General features: G+C 35.1%; 3 protein-coding genes across 8 annotated transcripts in view; 2 read left to right on the plus strand and 1 right to left on the minus strand.

The window, feature by feature from the left end:
• Window positions 1–14,619, plus strand: part of BOLL (boule homolog, RNA binding protein) — a 57,094-nt gene extending 42,475 nt beyond the window's left edge. For 2 of the 4 annotated variants that reach the window (XM_073880659.1, XM_073880653.1), the window contains 2 exons: window positions 733–868; window positions 9,748–10,067. In XM_073880659.1, coding sequence (XP_073736760.1) covers window positions 733–756 — 24 coding nt within the window. In that variant the 3' untranslated portion in view covers window positions 757–868; window positions 9,748–10,067. Of the gene's footprint in view, window positions 1–732; window positions 869–1,897; window positions 3,303–9,747; window positions 10,068–14,477 lie in introns of those variants that run through there. The other 2 variants (XM_073880655.1, XM_073880656.1) reach the window with 2 other exon arrangements.
• The window catches only part of MARS2 (methionyl-tRNA synthetase 2, mitochondrial), a 69,641-nt gene extending 46,643 nt beyond the window's left edge, over window positions 1–22,998 (minus strand). For 2 of the 3 annotated variants that reach the window (XM_025894052.2, XM_073880650.1), the window contains exon 1: window positions 19,853–22,998. In XM_025894052.2, coding sequence (XP_025749837.1) covers window positions 21,185–22,966 — 1,782 coding nt within the window. In that variant the 5' untranslated portion in view covers window positions 22,967–22,998 and the 3' untranslated portion in view covers window positions 19,853–21,184. Of the gene's footprint in view, window positions 1–6,629; window positions 6,736–19,852 lie in introns of all 3 variants that reach the window. The other variant, XM_073880646.1, reaches the window with a different exon arrangement.
• The window catches only part of RFTN2 (raftlin family member 2), a 78,500-nt gene continuing 70,851 nt past the window's right edge, over window positions 19,901–27,549 (plus strand). The window contains exon 1 of the mRNA XM_025894070.2: window positions 19,901–19,989. The gene's annotated coding sequence lies outside the window, so the exon portion shown is untranslated. The remainder of the gene's footprint in view (window positions 19,990–27,549) is intronic.

The raw sequence follows: 27,549 nt of genomic DNA on the forward strand, positions 1-27,549 counted from the left end.
CTAAATAGCTCCATGTAGCTAGTGGCTACCATACTTGACAGTGTAGACAGAGAACTTTCCCATGAACAAGCTCTATCAGACAATACTGCTCTAGAGATACTGGAACAAATATGGAAAATTTTGAGCCTATCTAAAATTTAAAAATATGTCATGGGACAGCTTGGTTACCTAAATTAGGAGCTGACCAACAAAGTGCCAAAAGGGTAGTAGCAACTAGGTGTTTCTTTGCCCCAAACTAATCTTAACACACAAAAAAAATCTCAGGATGACACAAATATATGGAATTACTCTATTATATGGCTATCCTACCATTGCCAAATTCAAGGGTACCCTTTGGGTTTCGAACAACTTTCTACACAGCCTTCTGCCAAATTCCCCTTTTAAAAGCATGTTTTTAAAACGTACCTAATAATGTTTTCAGAAATAGAAGGAATGTTTTAACTCACTTGTTTCTGTGTTGACCTGTTCCTCATTTTTATATACTAAGCACTGTACTGTGACACTAAATTAGAGATTGTCTAAAATAGATTGTAAGCTCTGAGAGAGCAGGTAGTAGTTCTGGAGCCCTCCTCATCTCTAGTCTCTCACTTCTTAACACTCTAATATAATTAGTACACTTTCTGCAAGTATTGAGTAAATGTTCATTGATGTCCTACATTCATCTACCCTAACGATCTTTTTCTTTCCTGTTCAGACTTTCTGATCTGTATTTTCTTTCTCTTTACTTAACAGACAGTGTGGAGCATTCATTATTAAGACAATTGGGCAGCTCTAGTCCAGCTCAACTGATTTCTTGTCCAATGATCCTTGTGTGGCCGAGATCCAGCTTCAACGAACCGGCTAGAAGCTGCCCGTTGTGATACTTAGGGTTAGTTAATACCTCGCCATACTTATTTATTCCATTATAAGCTGTCTAAATTTGATGAAATTTGCTTTTTCAGCTGTTCTACAAAACTATTTAGGTAGTTGTGGCATGTTGGTTTGTTTATGTGTTAATCTAACTGTAGTGACATTTTCTACAACATGTTTTACCATTCCATAAATAATAACCACATTGGGAATAGTGAGGTGTCTTTCATTTTCTCTGCTTTGTGTTATTTCTTTCTTTCAGTCTTTTAGAAGTAATGTTTAATAGTCTTTGCTATTTATTTTAATATTTAGGATGAGTCCTTTCTAATAGAATTTTTAATACTTTCATGCCTTTTAGTAGAAGTACATTTGATCTTAATGATTCATTTCCACTACTTGCTATTTTGTCATTTAATATGCTTTTGTCTAAGTTTTTATTTATTTGTTACTGCTACTCCTTATTTAATTTTGCTTCTGCCATGGTTTTCAAAATTTGAGTAATATTTATACTTTTTTATAACATTTTCCAAATATTAGAAAAAATTCAACATGATCAGTGTTCTTACCTTTTCATGTGATTAATTTGACTGTATTAAACTTTTTCTCTCATATTTGTGATAATGCTGCAGCCTTCCTATAATATAAGCCATTTGGTACCAAAATTTATATAATATGGATTACCTAATAGAATTGTTTTGATAAAAGAAGGGCTCACCTCTGATATGATCCCATAACACTGACTGATATTCCACTATATTTTGGCATTCTTTGAATGCTTTAATCTTTTGAACTTTTCTTCTTATATGTTACCAGTATATTCAATTACAGATATTATTATTTAAAAAGACAATTATTTTCATAAAAAAGCAAAACTATTTCTTACACCAAAGGAAAACTTTAAATTCTGATTCTCATAAAATTCTTATAAAATTGTTCAAAAGTTACTGAACAAAGCTTAAGTGTTTTTAATCACTAAAATTTCTGTAATAGTATAAAAAATCCATTTTACATTCACTTGCCTTTTCTTTTACTAACTTCCTAATTTTAGGACAGAAGAGGAAAATCCACAAATATTGGCATTGCCTTAATAAATCTCTCTCCTCTCCCCTTTTCCATCCCCAAATGTATACATGTTCAACAGCAGAAGCAGAAATGATAGGACTTAGATCCCAAAGATTTTCCTGGTGAGCCAAATAGGGTGTTTCTTTGAAACCATAATGAATATGTTTGCCAGCCAGGTGGTTTCATGAGAACAGTAGGACTATATGATTATATAATAGCATACAAGTATCCCATGCACATTAATTATTCTGTTTTTAGAAATATAAATAGACTTATTAAATATTAATAAACTTTTAAAGTCGCACAATGAAATATCAAAAGTTTTTGTTCTGTAAGTAAACATTATTAACCACTGATGTTAAAGATCTTTTAATAGCACTATCCTTGAGAACAAAAAAAGTTAATGTTTTGATTTTCAAAATGTTAAACATGATGCTAAACAAATCCTGCACTGTTAATAAAAGTTAATGATGTATTATTGGATAAGAAATTTTGATAATAATTGATACCCAAGTATGTTTCTTCCACAGAGCTGTATAGATTATGTACGTACACACATCTACTATTTCTATACACATATATAAATTATATACATACACATTATATACATATGCATATATATAATTCATACATTATACACTTTCTTAGACTTTAGCTTTATTTTGAGGAGCTAATTAAAACTGCAGAATTTATTGTCAACCTGTATATATAGAAAACATCATCAGCTTTCTTTATGGCCTGGTTTGATAGACCAAACATGTTACTTCTACAAACAGAATGGGAGGGTAAAAATTCTCCTTATATAACTAAGTAAAGCCCATTTTAATTTTTCTCTTTTCTGTAGTGTATCTTCTATACATAAATTTGAGAAGTTTTTATTTACTTAGTTCCCATTTTTAAAGGTCAGTCTGAAGACATCTGAAATTCACTGTGTTAGAGTAAAATAGATAATATAAATACATGTACCAATCACAAAGTAATAACTTTGCAACGTGTTTTCCCAAAATCTCTAATACAATCATAAAGATGGTAGCTTGTCAAAAGATAAAGGATCTTGGAAAATTAAGACTCTAACTTCCTTTCCTGTCAGCTGATTTCAGAAGGATGGCTTAGAAAAAGAGGTATGATTTAGTTTATAATACTGCTTTATAAATTTCTGCCAAAAATGGCAGTACAGTATTTTCAAACAAATTTATACCTAAATCCCAGGTGTAGGAGTGTTTCATGGATTTATGCTATATTTAACTAAAATAATGAATTGGGGTCATATACACAAAAAATTTTTATATCCTTCCCAGAAATAGTGTTTGGACAGTATTAAAATACAGAATCAAAGTACTAGAAAAGACTTTACAGGGACATCCAATCCAACTTTGATATCATGCTTTAACATTCCCTATTGTTATGATAATAAATTGTTGACCCCGTAGGCCTATACTTTGACTAAAATGTATTCTGAAATCTCTATAGACTTCTGGGGAAAGGAGCAAAATTTTCCAAAGCGTGGGTGTAATAATCTTAATCGGTGCTATTTCTTTCAACTCTATTCAGTGTTTCCATTCCTATGCATAAATTCCTAAAAATATGCTATCAGCTCTGTCCTTCCATGTTGAGTACCACTCTCTGATTACAGCTTCAGTTATTGCTGTTTGTTGGACCTGCTATATGTGTTTCTGTCTCTTTGCTTTTATGTATTGCATAAAGTTGCTAATATTTCCTGCATTCTCATGATTCCTCTCAGAAATCAAGCGCCATTCAAGACTAGTTTTCACATTGTCATTTTTGTCCTTTCCACCTGATAATAATCCTTCTTCAGTTTTCTATATACTGGTTATCTTGATACCTACTTTCTGACCTGTCAGGATAAATAGCAGGCATCGATTTTAAATTAGTGAATTAACAGATTAAGGTTTTCCAGTTTTACCATTCTTTTTAGGTATGCTGCTTAAAATAGTATCAACTAATATAATACCAAGCCTGACTGCATTGAAGTAAAGATATACACAGTAACAGGCTGAATAGTCATTGAAATATTTTATCTAAGCTAGTGAGTGATACTATATTGACAAATGACTTATTTTTAAGACATGTTAATTAAAAATTTTTCCATCTACTGATTTGTCAGTTTTCCTCATTTGATACGTATTTCTTAGTTAAAACAAGCCAATACTTGATTATTTACTAATATTTTGGTACATAATTTTCTTAGTGAAGCTAGTATATGTTAACATCAGTTTTGTGTTTCTGTCAAGGTATGTACCCGTGAGTAAATATCATTTAGTATTTCTCTAAAGATGTCATAAACGTCTTGGTGTACTTCTTTCCTTTGGAAAACAGGGATATGAGAAGCTGCCTCCCTATACCTAGGAACTAAATCCCTCCCCTTCCTTCCCTGCTGAGTTTTTTCCTCACTTCAACCCTCTTACTTACTGGTTTTTGTTTCTCATCAGAGAAAATTTGGGAAGCCCTAGATCTTCACACTTATTTGGGATATACCTACAAGATTCCAGTAGGCCTGAAAAGAGAATTTTTAATAAGAATGTCCTTTGATTAGACTCTTACTTTTTTCTTTGTTTCTTCCTTCATGGAGTAGAAAAGATAAATACATCTCTGAGAATTTTTCTTTTGTGGGGAAAGTAACACTTTTGAGAAGATGGTAATTTTTTGTGTTGTTATTTTGTTTTATAAGAGAGTCAAGTTTCTGCTCCAAAGTCTAAAGCCTTCAAAATAAATGTCTCAAAGCTTTTAGCATTTATTTTCTTCTGGCATGATCTTTGATAGGTTTCACTATTTTAAGAAGTTTTCCCTTTGGAAAATTCCAAGCTAAAAATCAAACTGTACTCTTCATGTCCCATGAATTCCCTAAGCCTACCAGTTGTCCTCCTTCAATCCGGAAAGAATTCCCTGTCTATTCATCTGAATGTCTACTTTCCAACTTGTTTTCCAAGTACTATATCCCTGTTGTTTGAATCAATTAAAAAAAACCAACAGCTGAGTGCACTAACAATGAGAAAGACCTCCCTCCTGGTTTTTCCCCATTCTGGCTATTAGCATTCTGAGGTACCTCTATTTCCTATTTTGGATAGAATTTCTCCAAATTTTTAGAGGCCCTGATTCTTTTCTTATCTACCCAATTCAATTAACTTTCTTGGATTTAAAATGATAGGGCTTAAGGATATTTACTGTGTAGTCATTATTTATGCAGTCATCTCTGGTTTCATTTTCAAATGTGGCTCTAAATTGAAAGAAAAGAAATGCAATCAAGTATACTTAATTTTGGAAGAGTTTTGCCCATTCCAACCATATTTAATGATGTTGAAATTCACAGGATATTCCTACAAAAGATATCTACACTGGGCTAAATATATAATCTAATAATACTAACTTGAATTCTAGATTTTGGAAATAAAAGCAAGAGAGAAAACAAGGCTCTTTCCTTGCTTCAACTTGACTAAGAATAGGATTAAAGAGAATTCCAATGAAACCAAACAATCCAATTTGTAGAATTTCTAACAGTATAATCTAACATAAAAGAAAAAAATCAGGCAATATGGGGAAAGATGTTTTGACTTAAGGAATCCAGCTTAAAAGCAGCTAATTCATGCTTAAGAGTGTCATTCTTGGTTTTCACAGCTTCTTTCCTTCTTTCATTTCTGAGCTTATTGGTACTCTTAAAGTTCTATTTTTCTCACAATGGTTTCTAATAACAGAGTGAGCATTTTGGAAGTATGAAAAAAGAGAGAACCAAGATAGCTTTTGCTTAATGTGGAATGTTATATCCTTTTGATCTTCAATTTATTTTGCTTTATATATTATAAATATATAAAAAGGAAATTTTAAAAGATAATGATCAGGCAGAGTTACCTCTGTGTCTAACTCCTAAAGAGCAGATGCAACTATAGAGAATAGGTTAGTTAACACACATCTTTTTGTACATCTGTGTCTTATTCTTAATTTCAAAAAGGCTATCCTGTTTCCTGAAAGGATTTCGTAGGAGCAACCCTAGATAATAATGGAATACCGACATTCTGTATTGCACTTTAGATTTGTTTTTGAAGTTAAAAACTTCTTTTGAAGATTCTGATTTATGATATAAACCTAACACTATACAACTCATTTAATCATTCACTTGCTTCTTGAAAATTATTTTCTAAATCATTGTCACCTTTGCTTAAATGTTGTAAATCCAATACAAAGAACTTAGTTTTATTTTCTTTTAAATGATAAATTATTTGGGAAAATATCCAAAATTTATTCTAAAGATCATTTCTTCAAATAAATCATTCACTTGGTCTTTCTTTATTAAACATCCTTCAAACTAAACATATTCACACTCTGTAGGTAAAGGTAACCAACAATATAGTTTTCACTGACATGATTTAATCTCAGGTCATGCAGTTTCAAAAGAATCTTGACTCTATTAATAAAAGTACAATTCATTCTGTTATAATAAGACAAACCTTAATTAGGGTCTATCTGAATAGAGTCATGTGTAAGAACGTCACTACATTTTTTCTCAGAAATAATTATATACTCAGAGATTTGCCAAGTTCTAATATGAATATTAGCTTTAACCTCTGAAATATGATTATATGGATTCAGAATTAGGGGTCCTTGTTCTCCAGCACTTATCTCCTCTTGAATCTCACTCCCAACTTCACTGATGAGCAGCAGACAGGCTTGATTTGATTACCTTTATAGAAATCAAAGCTGTTTACCTATGGACAAGGTCCTCTGATGTTTTCTCAATCATATGAAGTTCTGCTTTCACTTTTCTTTGTAGAAGTCGTTCTCGACTTTGCTAATCTCTGCTCCAAGTTCTTACTATATGCAGAAATGATATATTCATCATTAAATCAGGACATTTGAGAGTGAAAGGGGATACCAAAAGTAATTAAAATGATACAATTTTTTGAAATATACTTATTAACCAATAAAGAAGTTGATCATATTAATATACCTATAAAATCATTCTATTCAAAGACTATTTTTCAAAAATAAAATTCTAATAATATAGTAGGCATAAACCTAGAATGTCCCAGGGAAACTGGAATGTTGGTAACACTATTAATATACTACAAAATGAATGTAACATTAAACTGGGATCAAAAAGTATAGTTTGAAAGGGTTTAAGCCTCAAGGGATAGGCCTGAATTCCTCTATTACTTTAGCCCTTGAAGCTTTATGATTTCTGGTTTAACCATTGATACAGCTATATAAATTGAATTATGTTTAGGTATAAGCCTATTTCCCTATGTTATAAACACTAAATCATAGAATCATACTAACTTGAAAACTACAAAGTCTACAACTGTGGAAAATATTCAAGATATCAATCTTAAAATATTGGTAACTTAACCTTATAACTAAATTTGCTATATAATAACTAGGTAGTTATCAAGAAAAGCTTTGGTTTAGTCATTGAAGATTAAAGTCCATGATAATATTCCTTATAAAAATTATATTAACTCTGTTGATAATTTGCTATAAAATCTTGCTTACATTGTATTTTTGCTTACCTTATTATTCCAAAGCAAGAATAACCCCTTATTTTTATAGCACTTTATAATTTACAAAGACTTCATGTATATTATGTCATTTTGTCCACTCAATATATCTGAGAAATAATCAGGCAACTTTTATAAAAGAAGTGAGGCTTAGAGTAAGAGAATTGCCCCAAATGACATTACTATTAAGTGGCAGAACCCAGACTTTTGATTACTAATAAACTTCACCAGTAAGGAGGCAAATGATTTCTGGGGACTAGAGGAGCTGAGAGGGGAGGATCCTTAGAGAACACAATACTTTTTAGAAATAATTTTTGCCCAGTCCAAGAGTTATGGACCATCTTTTGTTGAATCACTAAAATTAAATCTTATACAAATTAAGTCTTAGATCAAAATGTCTATTCTAATCCCTTAAGCATCTGGGATTCAGAATCAGAAAATATTTCAATTCTAAAATAAACAAATTATGATAAACATGAAACTGTTTACTCATGATTTTAGCCAGTAACTGAAGTATGAACAGTTTCCTAACCAAAACACTGGAAAACAGAATTGCCCTATAATTTTATTTTTTAGATTGTTAATCAAAATGTTCTTTAAAAGTGCTGTGCAATTCAGCATTCTGGGAAATATAAGAAGGAACACAAGGTGAGAAGAAGGACCTTTTAAGTTACCTCTGAAAATTTTAATCCCTCTGATAGCTAAAGATACCTATAAGTGGTGCCATCTACTCTATATTTTGGGAACGTGGCCATTTCCACGCGTTTTTGGAAGCATAAAGTCCACCAACAAAAACAAATAAGCCTTTGGTTGCTTTTCTTCCTTTCCATTCTTCTTGCTAATAACTGCAATGTAGACATTTATCAGTCTTTGTATAGACCCTCCATGTATTGTTTGCCATTTTGAGAAAGGACTAGTTTTCTTTTTTTACATCTTAATACAAGGGCCAAACTCATGCCACTCTTTATACTGATAAAATGTGTGATTCTAAGATAAAGGGATCATTATCATAATTGCCTACTAAAGTTTCCTTAGCTCAAAAATTTAAACAGTGCCTAAGGTTAGGTACAGCATGTCCTCATTGGAGTGAGTTTCTCAAACACTGTTTTTGGTAACTATCTTTAACTTATAATACTTTATAAATGTTTCTTTTCTGGTTAGACTATTTTAAACCTTCACAAATTATCCTGAAGTGTAACCCTACAATTTAAAAACATTTTAACCCTAGAAGCATTTAGGTTTGATACACCATAAAATTATCTATTGTTTTTATGACTTACTCCTGATAATTGACCTATTCTTATAGTTGTTACAAGTTACATTGCAAGTTGTTACATTGTTAGTAGACATGCTCAGAGTCTTGCTAGGTCAGTAGAGTGGCATCTGTGCCCAAATCACAGAAAGCAGAATATATAATCAACTATGCCTCTTTGGAGAAATTTTACCTTTTATATTAGAAGCTTCAGTTCATTTCCCCTAACTATATATAAGTTGCTATTTAAGTTTTTAGAAGAAGTACTTGAACACTTGACATTAAATTTCTGTTGTCAGATTCAGGCTGGGCAACTGACTTAGCCTTCATGCTATTTCTGAAGTTTTAATCAGCTTTATTAGATAAACTCAGGCTTGATGCATGCACTCCTCTTGAATCACAACATTCAAACACAGATAATTTAAAGCAGTACAAATGATGAGATTTTTAGGCAAAAGTATTTGGCTAAACACTGATGCTCTAAAGTAGGCATTTACTCATTATAAAAACACCTTAGCTGAAATTTTCCTATTCTCAACTATCTTGACCAAAGCAGTATCTTCTAACAATCACTATGTTCAGTGGTGGATCAAATAAAAAAATCATTTGTTGGAACACATTCTGTTCATTGGATGTTTTACTTAACAGGATAAAATGTTACTCTAGTAATATGAAAGTTTATTAATAATTCCCTGATTTTCTCTGGATAGTTGCTTTCTCAACCATAGGATCTAATTTATATATAACTAAGTATATAAATTTTCCTTTGAAGCATATCTTTACCAAAGTTCAGGGTGACACAAAGGAAGTATAACCTAATAATTTAGAAATACCATTAGATATGGCCGTTCTCAGATCCTTTGTAGTGAGTTTTTGTTAAAGCCCTAGGATACAGCTTGGTCCCCCAGCAGGTTTTAAGGTAGCCCACTCTTTATAGTGGGAATTTCTTAAGGCACACCTCTCCTCAGAATCCAGGCCCAGTTAATACTATTTTTTTAATTTTTCCCTTAAGTAATTATAAATTAAGAGCCATTTAAAATGCATTAAAACCCTAATTTTCTTTAAATCTCTTAATAGGAACGAAGGTACATTCTGTGAGAAGCTTTTCTCAACCTTCATCTGTAGGTTTGCAACCTCGATATTACTGAAGCCCACAATTTCATCCAATTTCAGAGCAGAGGATTCAATTCTTACTCCACCTTCCTCTACTGATTCTGTTAAGTAGAGTCTTAGATTATCGAATAATAGAAAACAACTAGCCCCATGTGTGGTCTGGTAACAAATATGAGGGGTTTGGATGTGCCTAACATAAAATGTTTTTGCTTTTTTAAGGGCATTAAAGAAACCTTAGTAGCCAGAACATTGGAGGTGCAGGATAAAATCATGGTTTCCTTTATTAATTCACACACATTTAAGTAACTAGACTTATAATTTGTAACAAAGAGAACAAAGGTTGTATCTATAAAACAAGTATTTTGAGAAAGTTTGAAAAATTTGGTCATCATCTGGCTATCTTATCAACATGATAATGTCTATATAAGCACTTAAAAACATTTTTGGTGTTTGGATTTTTCAGATTTATTCCAAATGTTTCATATTTGTAGACATAACCATAGCATATACAGAATATACATAGCAACAGGCCATTTACTGAAATATGGCAAATTCAAAAAAACACTTCTTGCTACAGAGATAATGTATGTAGAAGATTCTAGCTTCTACATCATTTTGACTTTGCTGTATTTAGGTTTGTGTATATTTCACTTACATTAAATATTTTTTATAAAACAGTTCAAACTCTAGATTTATAGGAGAAATTTTGACAGATATTAATATATGTAAAAGATAATTTATATATATATATAGTATCTGGAAATCTGTCATATTATGACCATTTATTTTATACCAGTTACTATGACCAGAGTAGACACTATTCTTAAATATAAAGATACCTCTATTTCTGGCCCTCTTTTGTCATTCATACCAAAAGTATAAGGGTTCTTATAGCATCTTAGCAAGTATGTAAGTATTCACTGCATATATCATGTCAGATTCAATACATATTTCTTCCTTTAACACTGTGACACTATCATTATTCCTTTTTATCTTTCATTCACGTCTTAGTTTGTGAGGTTTCTAGGCTTTCAAAACGTTAACTTTGAATAAAACTTAACCCATAACATTATATTTCATCTTTTAAATACAAAGAAGCTATGACTGTCTGCTCTTTCAGAATTGAAAGTTTTTTATAATTAAAAAATGGAGCACTAGGTAGAACTTTTTAAAATTAAAAAATGGCCATGCCAACTTTTCTTTAAATGCTGTTTAATATATATCCCAACTTTCTTCTGTAAAAACATTATATTCCTTATATACAAAACCGGATTGATAATAAAACAATTAAAAGTTATATAAATAAGCAACACTTAAATTGACTACATGTAAATTTATTCTAGCATTTATTGAAATTTGATTGCACAATAGTAGAAAAGTCTTATTTTTTCACTTTTTAATTTCATGTATACTATAAAAACTAAAGCTAGTTTCACTTCTGTTGGAAAAGAGTAAGAATTATATATATTATTATTATATATATAATATTATATATTAAAACCTTCTTATAATGTTAGAAAGATAACGCATTATAACTTAATTTTTTTATCTTGCCTCATAAAGGATAATAATTATCCACTGATGTATCTACTTTTTGAGTATATTGTCAAAATGTTTCTATGCTAAAATATTTAGGTGGAAGATAAAATGTAATAGCATGGTCATATTAATTATTCTGGCACATCCTAAGTCCACTCCATCTAATAAGAATATTTTATTTTGCTACCTTTATTCTGAAAGTAACATGCTATGTGTTAAGGTCCAGTATTCTCTAATTAGAGCCCTAGTCAAAAATATCATGAAATATTCTATTTAATACTCCACTTGTCTGGCATTTTCATTTTAATCCTATATTTGTTATTCAGGCTTATTCAGTATATACCAAGGCATTTTTGTTCTAAAACTTTTGTAAATTTCAAGAGTCCAAGAGTAATTGCATTTTCCTTCAAAGAAAGATTTCTATTTGAAGTATTTTTCTTAGCTAATTTATTTTAGGCAATTGTACTCCTTACCAAAACGTACTGATACACTTTCACAGAGCATTCATTCAATTCCATAAAGATTATATTAATATTACTTCATTTTTCTCTCCAGATATAAATTACAGAAAAATGGAGATGGTATGAAAGTCATTAATATAAAACAAAACAAAAAAAAAAAACCAAAACGCTGTTATGTTTCAACTGTGATATTTGGCTCTTATTTTACAGAGAATGTAAGATACCAATAATAGCAAAAACAAATTTAATACCTTAAAGAGATAAATGTTTTAGCTTTTAACTATCAAGGTCCTTTTTGCTACAAATCAGGATATCAAAATGGACAAAGATATAGAGACTATAAACTTTCATCCTTAGTCTCATACAGTTCTGAAATGACCAATGATACTATATAAAGGAAATACTTAACACAAAAAGTATTACCAAAAAAGTGTATTTTTTTCCTTTGCTGTTTTAGAGAAAACATCTAAAGGATAATAATTTTAAAGTATACATCAACAATTTGAGATGGTTTTAATACTTTCAATGTGTTTCTTGATAATCATATTTAGGATCTTTGTTTTTAACATGTCTAACTTTGGTACCAAAGCAAGCAAACTATATACAGTATATACACTTAAATATTTTTAGCAACACATAAACTTTCTAAAATCCTTATTATCTGACCTATTGTGCAAATTATTTTTAAAAGATACCAATACAAGTAAATTTTTTCTGTACTATCTAAATGCTGACTATTAAAGTTAAACTTAGGATTATTTTATTCAGGCTATATCCAACTGTTTATGAGAATAGCTTTCAATTAAAATAACACATATAATATCCTAAATGTCTATGCCAAAGGAAAAATGAAAATAAATTCAGCAACGTTTTACCAGTTAGATTTTTATGCCTGTGCCCTATGTGTCTATCTTTAGAGAATGACTTGTTTAAAACTCTTGAGATCAAACTTAATCTACCTTCACTTATGAGTATTTAAAACATCTACCTCTACAGACTTACTAATGATGGGTTTTGATAACTTGGTTGACCTTGGCTAGTCCCCTTCTCACTACTCTTGATGTTAAGCAGTTTTTCCTTTGCTTTTCTGAGATCAGGTTGATTTTCTAATTTTTACACTTAGCTACACACAGTTAGTTATACATTTATATTGGCTTTTGTGCTCCAGAATGGATAGCTCTACTTTTAGATGGTCTCCATAGATTATGGAAAAAGGAAGAAGTCCTATATAGTCTCCTTAGGATAGAAAACTAATTTTATGACATCAGTTACAATAAAACAAAAATGTTTTATTTAAAATTTGCTATAAATTAACTACCTCCTAGAGGCTGATTTTTATGTGGGCAACATTTAAATAAAAAATATTTCTAGTTTGAGGATTATTAACTAACAAATTATTTTTTAATGCTAGGTCACACAATGTCACAATGAATGTTAAAATTTTTTTCCTTTATATTCAGCAAAAAATACTCCCTCCATATTTTAAATGGTGTGAAAATCCAACCATCAGTTTTCATGCAATGAACCATACATATTTTCAATAATTCATTTCAGTGCTTACATTTTTCTTCTCTAATACCAAAATAGGCTTCTTACACATTGTTACTTGATTTATTTAATTACATTCCAGTGATGAGTTATAAAATGAAACTGAACTCAGGAATAAAATGTTTGCTTTTTAAAAAATGTAGGGAGTTTCCATAAAATAAGTTTTACAGAAATTTAAATATAAAAAGTTAATGCAGTAAATTCAGGACTGAAGATTCTTTGCTTAATGAAAGCCTTTATAAATTGCTTCAGTAAGTGACTTTCAAAGACAACCTAAAAAATTCTATATATATATTTTTAAGAGTTTATTTATAAATGCTATATATTTTTTATAATACACCAGTCTGATTGTATTAACAAGTCATAATCTACCATGCAAAAAATACTGAAAAAGTACCCATCATGCCTTGCTAACTTGGACTTTGTAACTTGAATTTAAACATAGCTCTGAAGAAATTATTTAAAACATAGAATAAAGATGTAGGTGTTCTTGGCTTCCAAGTTAGCAAGGACTTTAATACTTTTTTATACATTTTTATAAAACTAAAATTTAAATGATAGCTTAAAGATCCATATAAAAATAAGTTTCATCACACTTCTTCAAGGGTGTAGCATATGTCCAAGATAATAGCTATGTTTCATTAAAAATGTAAAATATGACATTTTGTGCAGTTCATAATAAAATCTCTAATTAGGGGAAGTTAGAACATGTCTTCACTGTCATGTATGAAATAATTTACCAGGAATTATTCAATATGTAGCATTTTAGCTAACAGGGTGGTATTTGCTTTGGTAATAACTGGAGTCAAAGGGCATTTAATCTGGTTTCTGCAGGCTTATTAGGAAAGACCTAAGAATACAGTAATAAATGTTCAGTAAATTCATAGAACTTAAACTGTTAGTAAATAGATGAGTCTTTTCATAAGTCACTTGTTTTAAAACTGTATGTATGAAATGAAAAAGTTTCGGTGTTTGTAAGCTCTAATAAAATTCTCTGGCTTGGTTACTATAATAGTCAATTCAAATAAAACTTTTGAATATTGGCATGTTTTCATGTTTAGAGATAAATGTGTACTTATAGTATTAGTAAAATGGTATTTCAAAATACTTAGATTCATAAATTTATGACAGCATACTTTTATTTAGAGAACTGTTGGATTCAAGAATTTGGAACAGTGTTCTGAAAATAACAAAATAATCTTAAGGAAAAAGAAAAAGAGACTATAGTTATTGAAATATTTAACAATTTACACCAGCACACATAAGCAGGCTTAGGATATAAAGGAAACTATTGAAAGCAAGAGAGAAATACATCATACTTCATGATGAAAGCAAGAGAGAAATATATTTCATGATAAAGGTGAGTATTTTTCCTAAGTTTCTGTGTTGGCACTCATCGATTTCATAATCTAGCTACCAAGAATAATTCCTCATCTTGAAACACTCATTGCTTTATTTCAATTAAGGGTTCTTATTGAGACTTTTCATCCTCAGATCTTTGGCTCTGATTATACTACTTCCTCTTTCCCACAATACAATGCCCTTAGTATACTCTATGATTGTGTTGGTTGTGGTGTTGGTGCTGCAGCTCTGGCATCAAGACAAATCTGAGTCCAGGCTCTTCTGTTTTACAAGCTATAACCTAGCCAAATTACTTAATCTCTCTGTGCCCCAACTAAACAGAGAAAGAAAAATACTTCAGAGTTGATGGGGAAAAAAAATGAGAGAACACAGTCAAGGAACATAGAACCACTGGTTCTCTCCCTTCACCTTTGTTTGTTACTGTGAACTAACAATGAAAAAATGTGGCAAAATTATGACCATGGGATTCTCCCCTCTTAATCCAAAGAGAGGACTTACTGAACAGGTATATTTGCTAACATTTCTATTTAAAAAGCAAGATATTTTCAGAGGCGTATATGGAAATAGTCAAAGTTTTAGAGTCATAAAACCTCACCTGCTATAAAATTTTTATTTTTTTCTACACTTAGCAGTAATGATACACTTGGTAGTGAACATTAAAGACTGAAGTACTAATGTCTAGTTTAAATTTTTACTTTCTCATTGCCTAACCTCTCTGAACTCATGAATGGTGATTTCATTTTTTTGCAGACTTTAACATTTGTTATTTTCAATTTTATCCTTTTACCTTTTGAGACTATGTTGTTAGATCATACAAGTTCCTAATTGTTATATCCTGTTGGTGCATTATTCCTTTATATTGAGTCTCACTCTATCTTTAGTAATGGTTTTCCCTCTATATAGACTATCTACTATTAATGTTACAGTACCAACTTTCTTTTGGTTTATTTATACGCCTAGTGTTTCTTCATGTCTCATTTTCTAAGTATATACTTTTTAACTACATATAGCTAACTTTTTAATTCAAGCATGAACATTGCTGTCTTTTGAAAGATTCATCCTGTGATATTTATTACAATTCTAAAATATTTGTAATTATACTTATTTCTACGTCTTATTATGGGTTTTCTTTTTCCATATTTTTCATTTTTCTCCTTCCTGTCTTCTGTTGGATTGAGTTTTAACATTTTTCATCTGGCTTGAAAGAAATACATTCTATTTGTATTATTTTAGTGATTTAACCCAAAGTGTGTAACATTCTTAACTTTATATCTTTAATATTTAGCTTTTTAACCAAGAGACTCTTCTAGACTAGCTCAAAGGAAACCAAATTACTGAAACTATCTTATTTAATGTTTTCCAAAGTAAGTTATTACACTTTTTAAAATATTTTGAGGAAAAATGTGTAGTTGTATTTTTATTCAATGTACTAAGAAAACAGAAATTCTAATCTTTAACAATCATAAACTAGTTTTTGAAGGTTTATCTTCATGTTAAATCCCATAATCCAGTGACTGTCAACTAATGAAGGGTACATGCACAAGGCATGGCCTTAGGAACGGTAGCACAGTAAGGATAGTACCATTTTCCCCATGCCATACACTAAGAAAGGTGGCATCATCCATTTCCAGTTATTCCTAGAGCTGTCCCTCCAGCTTACCCAGTGAGTCCGAGGATCTCTGCAGATGTTTCATCCAAAAATCCTTCATAACTTGAAAGCAGGGCCCATCTCTCCTGGGAGCTCTAATTTTCTTCTTGCAGATGGCACACTTGGTTTCCTGAAACATCCTGACATCTCATACCTTCCCGTTCTTAAGTGAGGAGCTGTGGACTTTAAAATCTATGGTGAGTAATCTATGCCATAAACCAAATGCGGGTGAAATTGTTAATAGCCAAGGATGGAACTTCTGTACTTAGTCTCACCTTACTTTGAAGATGCAAGTATGGCTAAAACTATCAATAGCTATTCATGAAAAGAGGCACAGTAGACAGTATATTATTTCTAATTGTCAGTGCCATAGGAAGATCCTTTTTTTTTCTAAGATTTTATTTATTTATTTGACAGAGAGCGAGAGAGGGAACACAAGCAGGGGGAGTGGGAGAGGGAGAAGCAGGCTTCCCGCCAAGCAGGGAGCCTGATGCGGGACTCAATCCCAGGACCCCGGGATCATGACCTGAGCCAAAGGCAGACGCTTAATGACTGAGCCACCCAGGTGCCCCAGGAAGATCCTCTTATGTAGCGCTTCCCAATTCCCTTTCTTCATCATGAAAATGCAAGTAGAAACTGATTAATGTGATATTATCTTTTTTTAAATATTTTTTAAAGATTTTATTTATTTGACAGAGAGAGTATACAAGCAGGCAGAGGGAGAAGTAGGCTCTCCGCTGAGCAGGGAGCCCGACATAGGGCTTGATCCCAGGGTCCTGGGGTCATGACCTGAGCCGAAGGCAGCTGCTTAACCAACTGAGCCACCCAAGTACCCCAAGGTGATATAATCTTAAGCAGGGTATTTTAAATGTGATCAACTATTCCCTATTAGATGGTTCTCTTAATTCACAGGATCTGTACTGGGTAACCCAGGACTACCAAAAAACTAAGACAAAGCAGCAATTTCACCTATAAACTGGTTAGTCCCTTCCCCTCAGCTCAAAGTAGTTCTTAGTGATAGAGGAAAGTAGCTTAGGCTGGGTTTCTCTTATCCTCTGTCTCAAAAAAGAGTAAGACATTCCTCTTGGAAGGTTCAGATCCCCACTTATTAATCGTTATTAGCTTGGTTGTTACCGTTTGGCCCTTCCAGCAATATTAACCCCCAAATTTGGTGTATTCCTATTGATAAAAGTTAACCAATGCTACACAAAGCTCCTTTAAGAGGAAGGGTCAGCACCAGCTAGCTGTTGTGTTGAAATGACGTATTTCATACTGTTTTAATTCTGCAAGGGACTCAAAGCCTTTCTTCTAAAACTGATCCCCCTAACCTGTGCTCTTGATTACCCCAATCTATGCCCTAGCTCCCTCCAAGCTGTCAGGATTAGTAAACCTTTGCTGCAAAATAGACACATGGCTGTCACTATGTCTAAACCCTTATAGGTCCACTCATATTAGTCACTAAGGCAAAGGATGAGGGCAAGGACTCACCCAGGTTTACAGTACCCCAGACTTCACCAACAAGAACAGTTGATCTATATCTGGTAGAACTATGGATAGTGGGGAATTGCCTCCAGGAGACAATTTTAGATCATCATATAGCAGCTTTATGGACTAAGTATTAGTCAAGAGGCATGGCCTCCCCCATAACTCAGGGTTACACTAATGCAGGCCAAAAATGCAACTTACCAGGTGTGGGGCAGTCAGAGATCCAGGAAACCATCCCTACCATAATGCCTATGGAGGAATCTGCTGAATACTTGGTACTGCCACCTGCTATCCAAGCTACTTCCTGATTATAAGGATCCTAGTTGGAGGCCCACAGCCTGACTAACCACTGGCTTTACTTCAGTCTTGGAACTTCCCAGATCTAAAGAGCTATTTCCCAGGCTACCTGGCTGGCTCATTCAGAGCATGCGATTCTTGATCTTGGGGTTGGAAGTTTGACCGCCATGTTGGTTGTAAAGATTACTTAAAAATAAAGAGCTATGTCCCAACCACACCTACAATTGTGCAAAAAAAAAATGCGTCTTACAGCCCACGTTCCGGCCTAGGCTTTCTTGAGTACTTTGACATCAACTTAATATTCAACTTATCAGGCTTTTCTCAGCCCCTATAGAGGTCATACAGGTTAAGAAAAATAATGAGGCCTACTTCGGAATAACTTTGAGATTTCAGTGAAATCAGAAATTGTATCTATTTATTGTTCCTGCCTATTCTTGATCTCCATGGGTCTTCTGACTTCTGAGGTACCTAATCTCTGAGTTCACTTGTAGAATGGCTCTCATAAACAGTGATGCCACCTAACATATACATTGACCACAACTTCTAGCATGATTTCATTGATAGGAGTGTAGCCTACTAAGTTGACATATTACTTTAATCTGACATCTTGTGAACACCTGCTCTATCACCTTCTGCAACTCTGCCCCCAAGAATACCCCAAAATGAATATTAAGAGCCTCAAGGTAGTAATTTGGGAGAAACCTCCTTTCTGTCAAGGGATCCACAAGATGCCCTCTCTAAAAAATACATGCCCCTCCAGTTTTAAGTTTCACCTGTTCTCCACTTGCCATTCCTAAACTGCTGGATCAAACCGAACACATCCACTAAGAACCCAAAGGCCATCTCCTTTGTCTATCTTGCCTCCAACAGAGAATCCAATTGGTTCACCTTCCATATCACCACAGAGTAACTTAGATCCATACTTCTTCACTCAAAAGTATCTGTCTTCTGTATTAATTATGTCCTCTCCTCTTTGTTTCCTCTATTTTCTTGTGCCCTGTGGTACCATAAATATTCTGGTAGCCAGTTAAATGCCCGTACAAATGACAGACTGCACGAAAGGAACTCCATTAACACCCGGAAAGCCAAGGTCCAGTGTATTGACTAGCACTAGGCCATAGGAAAGAACATTCAAGTGGAAGACACTGTCTCTCCTTTCATGATAGGTTCAGTAAGATTGCTGTAAGGGGACTTCAAAGGCAGAGGTTATCATTCCACTGGTTTTCCAAGTCTGTTTTTGTTCATTCATATAAACACATCTCATCTCTTTCACCACTCTACTCCATCCATCCCTAGCAAATATTATACTCCCTCAAAGGCCCCAGTAATCAGCCCTACTAATCCCAGCATGTAACTAGAACGTCACGTGGAAAGCCAAGGATTCCATTATGAAGAACAAGGAGTGTCTGAAGGAACATTTGTAGAAATGGTCCTTCCATCTTTAGAATGCCTTCAAGCATTCTTTTCTAAGCAATGTTTCCAAGCAACCAGAAATCTCTCACCACACTGATTAATAAAAAGAAACTGGAACTGAATAGTAGCACCTAGAATAAATCTGGGGGAACTTTCAGCACAACAGTTTACTTAATAGTGAGCCTTCACTCTTGCTACCATGCTTAGAATGGATTTTTCAAGGCAAGTTCTCATTTTAAACTTTGGCCTAGCTGTCCAATCACCTATGAGATATAAAGCTGGCTTTCTGTGTTGTAGTCATTGTATAAATTGATACCTTAATATCTTCTCTGTGATGTTCTCTTATGGAGCCTTGGAGAGATCCCTAAATCCAGTTTGAGATTCCTGGAGCATTGATCATTTCCTCCCTTCACCATCACCTTCAACAAATTCAACAGAACAGATCTGAATAAGGTACTCACAAACTTTTAAACTTTAATAACTTAACAAAGCAAAAGAAATAATCAGTAAAAAGTACTTGAAAATAAATGTATTAACATTTAGAACTATTCACACAATGTCTATATTGTATTATAGATTCTGATTGACCAAAAGAAATCATATAAGGTAAATTATATATGTGGTGACAAAATTATGATCAAGAAATAAAAAGAAAATGTAACTATTTTGAACCGTTTACAGATTTTTAAATCATTATCTGTAAACCTAATGTTATTAAAGTTTAAAAATTTTAACATACCAACTACCTCGAGAGCTTTATAATTTATCACAGATAGTCCAAACAAATTTGATACATTTACTTATTAGCTTACTAAACATTTAATAGAGTAAATGTCCTTTTTCAGTAGTTTGAAAAAAACAGGATTCTGATCTTTTTTTATTACTTTATGTAAAACAGTAATGGCTACAGTCATCCCTTATTTTAGGAAAAGCAATAAAATTTCTTCCTTAAATTTAAATTCTGCATAATTAGAAAGCAGAAAACTAATTTATTCTAAATATTCTGAAATGTCAATGTCAAATAATTAAATATGTGAGACTTTAGGGCCATCTACTGGTTGAAGTGTAATGTTACAAAGCACAACTACTAGACTATTAACTAAAAAAGTACAGTTATAGTTGTAGGAACTGAAAACATAAACATGGGCAAAAACCATCTAATCCAGGACACTGGTTTTTAAAGGTTTAATAAAAGAATCTCTTTCTAAGAGGAAACCCAACATATATAACAAAGTTGGACTACTAAAAGCTGAGGTAGGGGGCCTCCAACCCCCACTCTTCACTAATTTGTCCAGCAGAGGCCAGGCCAATGAAAAGCCTTAAGAGGTAGTCTGGGCAAATAACATTAACTGTGGCTTGGAAGGAGGCACAATGAGAAGGAATAATATCAGCAAAGTTTTCTCCTACCCATCTTTACCCTGAAGACATCTTAGAGACACTGGTGTACAAAGAATAGTGGTTAATGGGCACAGGGAAACCGAAGAGTAGGGGGTAGGCACCTGAAAGGCGACAAACCTCTTTTCACAAGGACATTATGTGCTCATATGATGCAACACTTTAGAAAACATTAGTATAACTTTCCTGAAAATGCAAAATAAGAAGATAACACATTTGCTTTTTTACCACAAGCTGATTAAGAACTAAATTTCTAGGTCCTATGGGCTTTTACCAGCCAGGCCCTGGACTGGTCTAGTCTTGGAAATAAGAGCCCAGTTTCAGGTCCCAGCCTCCTCCCTTCAAAAGGACATGGATGTCCACAGAATCGAGGCAAGAAACAGAGCTCTCCAAGGCCCCTCTCTGTGGCAGAGACCCCCAACCTGGATAGCAGCTTATCAGCTAGGTTTGGGGTGACAGGCTGGAGCAAAGTTCCAAAGACTCGCAAACATTCCAAGGCCACGTGAAGCACAGTACCCAGCCAGGGGGCATCCACTGGGCTCTCCCAGTTCAACTTCCATGGTGCATGCCTTTGGACAAAGCCATTAGTTTGCCGGACACAGCTGGACACTGCCTCCAGAGCCTTATAGATCTGAAAGTTATCATAGTGGTCAGCTACCTGCCTGGGCAAAGTGGCCACTGCGTTGACCAAAGCATAGTCCTCTGCTTGAGCACGAACTGATGGCCCCACCAACCCTGGCTCACTGGGAAAGCAGGTAGTGCAGAAAACCGGGTAGGTCCCAGAAGGATTTATTCTTTTGGCAGTGCACCGGTTCAGGAGACCTCCCAAAGCATCTGCCAGCTCAGAATCTAGCAACTTAACCACCTTTTCATCATAGTAATCGCAGTCCCAGTTGGGGACGCCCTGCCGAAGAAGAAAGTATCGGAAGCCATCCACAGTATAGCGATCAAGACAAGTCCTGGGATCCACCACGTTACCCAAGCTTTTAGACATCTTTTGGCCACAGACCGTCCAGTGAGAATGGACATAGATGCGGTGTGGTGGGCTCATGCCGGCCCCTAAAAGGAGGGCAGGCCAATAGATAGCATGGAATTTAAGAATGTCCTTGCCTATGATATGAGAGGTGCTTGGCCACCAAGATTTAAACTCAGCATTTGGGTAGCCAATTACAGTAAGGTAGTTGACCAAGGCATCTAGCCATACGTAGATGGTCTGCGAATCGTCCCCGGGCACAGGAATGCCCCAATGCAAGTGGCTGCTCTTTCGAGAGACAGAAAGGTCCGGCAGCTCCTCCTCCAGCCACTCAAGAACTGCGCGATGAAATGGCTCGGGAGTGATTGCCTGAGGGTCGCCCCGCAGCCACCGCTGAAGCGGCTCTCGGAACTGAGAAAGCCTGAAAATGTAGTTTTCTTCCTTGGTCCAGGATACGGGATGCCCACTCTCTAGAGATACAGGACACGAGTCCCCTGACGAACCCGACTGCCGGGTGACCTTGGCCTCAGGCAGGAAGCACTCTTCGGAGGCGCAATACCAACCTTCATAGAGCCCCTTATAGAGCAGACCCCGGGCCTTCAGCAGTCCCCAGAAATGCTGCACAGCGATCCGGTGCCGGGCTTCCGTGGTGCGGATAAAGTCGGTGGAGGAGATCCCAGCCTCCCGAAAAAGCTGCTGGAACTGGGCAGACACTCGGTCGCACAGCTCGGTGGGGGCCAGGCCCGCAGCGGCTGCTGCTTGCTGAATCTTGAGGCCATGCTCGTCGGTACCAGTGGAGAATCGCGTTGCGGCAGCGCTGGGAACTCGGAGGCGACGGTGGCGGCACAGGGCGTCTGCCAGTAGCGCCGAATACAGGTGTCCGATGTGCGGCGCCGCGTTCACGTAGAAAATGGGTGTCGTGAAGAAGGCGCGCGCGCCGCGAGCATCGTCGCGGGCACCGAGAGGGCCCGAACTGTAGTGGCGTGGGCTGGAATACTCCAGGAGCGAGACTCCACTCGTTCCCGGGCGTCCTAGCAGCCGCAGGACAGAAATTCGCAGCATGATGCCGGCCGGGCCGCAGCTGCGGAGGGGGCGTTCTGGCAGCACGTGTGAGGGGCGCATGCGCAGCCGGGGCGTATCGCCGCTTCCGGCCGGCTGGAAAGCCAATGAGTTGGGGCCCCGAGCGCCGGCCCTCTGTCGGCCGGCCGCCCCCCCCCCCCCGCCTCAGCCCCCGCCCTGGACGTCGTGGTTGTGAAAGTGGAAGCGCAGGAGAAAGATGGCTTAAAGGAACAGGGTTTAGGAGAGCTTATGAAAGCAGATTTTTGTATAACATCTTGTGTGCCCCGCTTTGGTTTTTGTAATTTTGTATTTGTGGATCTGTTTTCCTCTCTAGGCCGACTTGTTTGTTGGGGCAAGAATTTTATATTCAGACATCTTTCAAACCCCAGTCAGTGGCTGGCACGTTGCAGGACAACAAGAGTATGCACTCTACATACGCCGTGGTCAACACAGGGATTTGAAATACCATCTAAATTTTATCTCAGAACCAAGCGGACACAATAAATCTGGAAGGAGGAGTGAGAAAAGAAGAAAAATAATTACCTAAAGCGCTGAGGGAAGAATAAGAATCAGCAAACTAATGGAAATCTTTAAACACAATTTTTGTTGAATCAACCAAGGAAGTAGATTTATGTGCCAAGTCTTTGCCAAAGATTATTGAGATCCAGAGAGGTGAAATGCAGTCTGTTGTCATTGGCAAGGAAAAATCAACCTTCAACTTTATTTCTCAAAGTAGTTGTTTGTAATTTTCATTTGAAGTGGTCTTGCAGTTCTTCTACAGCAGTGTTTTTCAAGTTTGCTTTTAGTAATGGGACCCTAGTTCTTTTGGGGTGGATGCCTCCGGAGACCAGAATTGGATTAATATTAATCCTTGCTTCGTGAAACACTCATCTTTGGTCTACGATTGGCGATTTTTTTTTCATTTACATACTATGTTCATTTAATAATAAAATGCAATACAACACCTGTGAACCCACAACCCAACCTAACAACTAGAAGTGGTTCTCTAACTGTGGTTACAAAAGAGCAGCATTAGCAGAACCTGGGACCTTGTTAGAAATGCATATTCTTAGGCCTCACACCCCGCCCCCCCCACCCCACCTATTCTGGGGGTGGAACCCAGCCATCCAGGTTTTAATGAGCTCCCCAGGTGATTCTGATGCACATTCAAGTTTGAGAACCACTTAACTAGAAGATTACCAATGATTTAGATCTATGTGGAGAAAATCCTGTCTTGTCTTCCTCCCAGAGGTCATTATTATCCTAAATTCTGTACTTTTGCATTCATGTTATATACATAGTATGTCTAAGCAACATATTGTTTAATTTTGCTTGTATTTAAACAGTCTTAAGAAAAGATTTCATGCTACTGTGGTCTTCTTCCACTATTTTCACTCGTTTTGTTACTAAGATTCATCCATGTTTCTTTCTGTAACTCTAGTTACTTCATTTTGACTGCTGAATAATAATTTGTGAATGGAGGCATTTGGTAAGTTGGATCGGATTTGTGTGGTGATTTGGAAAGTAGAGCAATCAAATTCTCTAAACAAGTACAATAGGTAACACAAATATTCTTTGAGTACTTAGTTGATACACTCTATCTGATCCAGCAGCTTAGGAAAGGAAAGTGAAGAATAGGTAAAAACTAAAACTGGAGGGTATGTACAGCACCCTCCAGAAAAGGAGATAAATCCAGGCTAAATGTCTAAGAAATCAAGTTTTCCAGTAACTCTCCACACCCCCCACGCCACCCCTTTTCCATGTAATCAATTCTTTAGCATAAAAATATGCTAGTTTTTCTCCTGTTTTAAAGAGAAAAAACTCTAGGTTGCGCCGGGGTGGCTCAATCGGTTAAACATCTGCTTCGGCTCAGGTCATGATCCCAGGGTCCTGGAATCGAGCCCCCGCATCGGGCTCCCTGCTCAGCAGGGAGCCTGCTCCTCCCTCTCCCTCTGCCTGCCGCTCCCCTTGCTTGTGTTCCCTCTCTCTGTCAAATAAATAAATAAAATCTTTAAAAAAAGAAAGAAAGAAAGAAACTCTCAACCACCACTACTGCTCCATTACTTTCCTTCCCTTTATAGCAGATTCCTTGAAAGAAATGGCTATTGTTGGACATCTGAAGGGTTCAAATTGTTTGCTCTTAGGAACAGTACTACTATTAACTTTCTTGTATAAATCTCCTGATACTTACATGCTAAAGTTTCTCTAGGTATATATTTAGGAGTAATATTGCTGGATCATAGAGGATACGAAAGTTCAATTTCACAAGATAATGCTAAGATGTTTTCCAAAATGGTTAAACAAATTTACATCCCCATCAGCAAGATACCATTGAAGAGGTCTTTCCAATACTTGATATTAGCTCCTTAATTTTTGGCCAGTTACATAAGTATAAAATATTATCTCACTTATGTTCATAGAAACATTACACACAATAGCCAAAAGGTAGAAACACTCCAAATGTCTATTATCTGATGAATGGATAAACAAATATGGTATATCCATACAATACAATATTATTTAGCCATAAAAAGGAATGAAGCGCTGGTGCATGCTTAGGTAAACCTTTAAAACATTATACTAAATAAAAGAAACCAGGGACGCCTGGGTGGCTCAGTTGGTGAAGTGTCTGCCTTCAGCCCAGGTTATGATTCTAGGGTCGGGGAATCGAGCCCTCCATCAGGCTCCTTGCTCAGCAGGGAGCCTGCTTCTCCCTCTGCCTGCCGCTCCCCCTGCTCATGCTCACTCACGCTCTCTCTCTCTCTGACAAATAAATAAATAAAATCTTTTAAAAATAAATAAAAGAAACCAGACACAAAAGACTGCATATTGCAGATTCCATTTATATGAAATATCCAGAATAGATAAATGCATAGAGATGGAAAGGATATTAGTGGTTGCCAGGAACTAGGGGAAAGTTGGAATGGAGAGTGAAAGCCTAAAAGATATGGGTTTTCCTCTTGGGGTGATGAAAGAAATCTGAAACTAGATAGTGATGATCATTATACAATATTGTGAATGTACTTAACGCCATTGAATTGTACACTTTAAAATGGTTAAAATGATAAATTTTAAGTATATTTTACCACAATACAATGCTATCTCACTGTGATCTTAATTTGCAGTTACTGAAATAGAAGAAGCTAAGCATCTCTGTGTGTTTATTAACCATATATGTTTCTTTGCCTGTGAACTGCCTCTTTGTATTTTGTGTCTTTCTATTGACTTGTCTTTTTCTTTATTTTCAGAAGGTTCTTATATATTCTTGATGCTGTTCCTTTATTGGTTGATATTTTATAAATATCATATACCAAACTGTATATTGTCTTTTCACATTAAACTTCTTAATGAATAGAAGTTCTTAATTTTAATATAGTAGAATTTATCAAAATTTATCTTATGCTTGTCATTTTATGATTGTGATTATTTTCTGATTTTATTTTGCTTTAAAAATACTTTTTAGTACTCTGATATTAGAATAAATATATATCCATATTTTCACATAAAAAATGTAAAGTTTGCTTTTGATGTTCAAATTCTTCATGTAAAATTGAAATTTTTTTTAAAGATTTTATTTATTTATTTGAGAGAGAGAGAATGAGAGACAGAGAGCATGAGAGGGAAGAGGGTCAGAGGGAGAAGCAGACCCCCCCGCTGAGCAGGGAGCCCGATGTGGGACTCGATCCCGGGACTCCAGGATCATGACCTGAGCCAAAGGCAGTCACTTAACCAACTGAGCCACCCAGGTGCCCTAAAATTGAAATTTTTATATGATACAAGGTGGGGATCCAATTTCATCCCCATATAGATGATAAATTGTCCCAGCTCCATTTCTCCACTGATCTGCCATGCCACTTCCATCATATATTATATTTCCACATATGCAGGCTTCTGTTTCTAGGCTCTTTGTTCTATTGTATTGGTTAATTGGTCTATGCCTTGCTAAAAACAGATTTAATTACTATAACTTTATAATAAATCTTAATATGTAGTCTTAATATCCCCTCCTTATTCTTCTTCAGAAGTAGGTTAGGGGCGCCTGGGTGGCTCAGTTAAACACCCGACTCTGGATATCGGCTCTGGTCATGATCTCAGGGTAGTGAGATTGAGCCCTGCATCCAGCTCCTTGCTAAGGTTCTCTCTCTCCCTCTCCCTGTGCTTTATAAATAAATAAATAAATAAATAAATAAATAAATAAATAAATAAATAAATATCTTTTTAAAAACAAAAAAGAAGTATCTTAGACATTCTTGTCTTTTTATCTTCCACATAAAATCAACTTGAGTGATTGCATGCAAAAAACCTTTTGGGGCTAAGATCACCATTGCATTAAATCTATAACTCAACAACAGGTGTCAAGGGCTAGGTAGAGAGATAATTACAGTAGTAAGTGTTCCTAAAAAGGACTATGTATATCACTCCATTTACCTGCCACTCCTTTAATGCTATTCAGTAAAGTTTTATAATTTTATACATACAAGTCTGGCTTATATTCAGGAGATTTATTCCTAGAAACCACATGGCTTATTGATCATGTAAATGGCATCATTTTCTGAAAATTATGGGAGTTTAATTGTTTGTTACTG

This window comes from Callorhinus ursinus, unplaced genomic scaffold (genome assembly GCF_003265705.2).
Source record: "Callorhinus ursinus isolate GAN/ISIS: 27379988/994484 unplaced genomic scaffold, GSC_fseal_2.0 scaffold2, whole genome shotgun sequence".
NCBI lineage: Eukaryota > Metazoa > Chordata > Mammalia > Carnivora > Otariidae > Callorhinus > Callorhinus ursinus.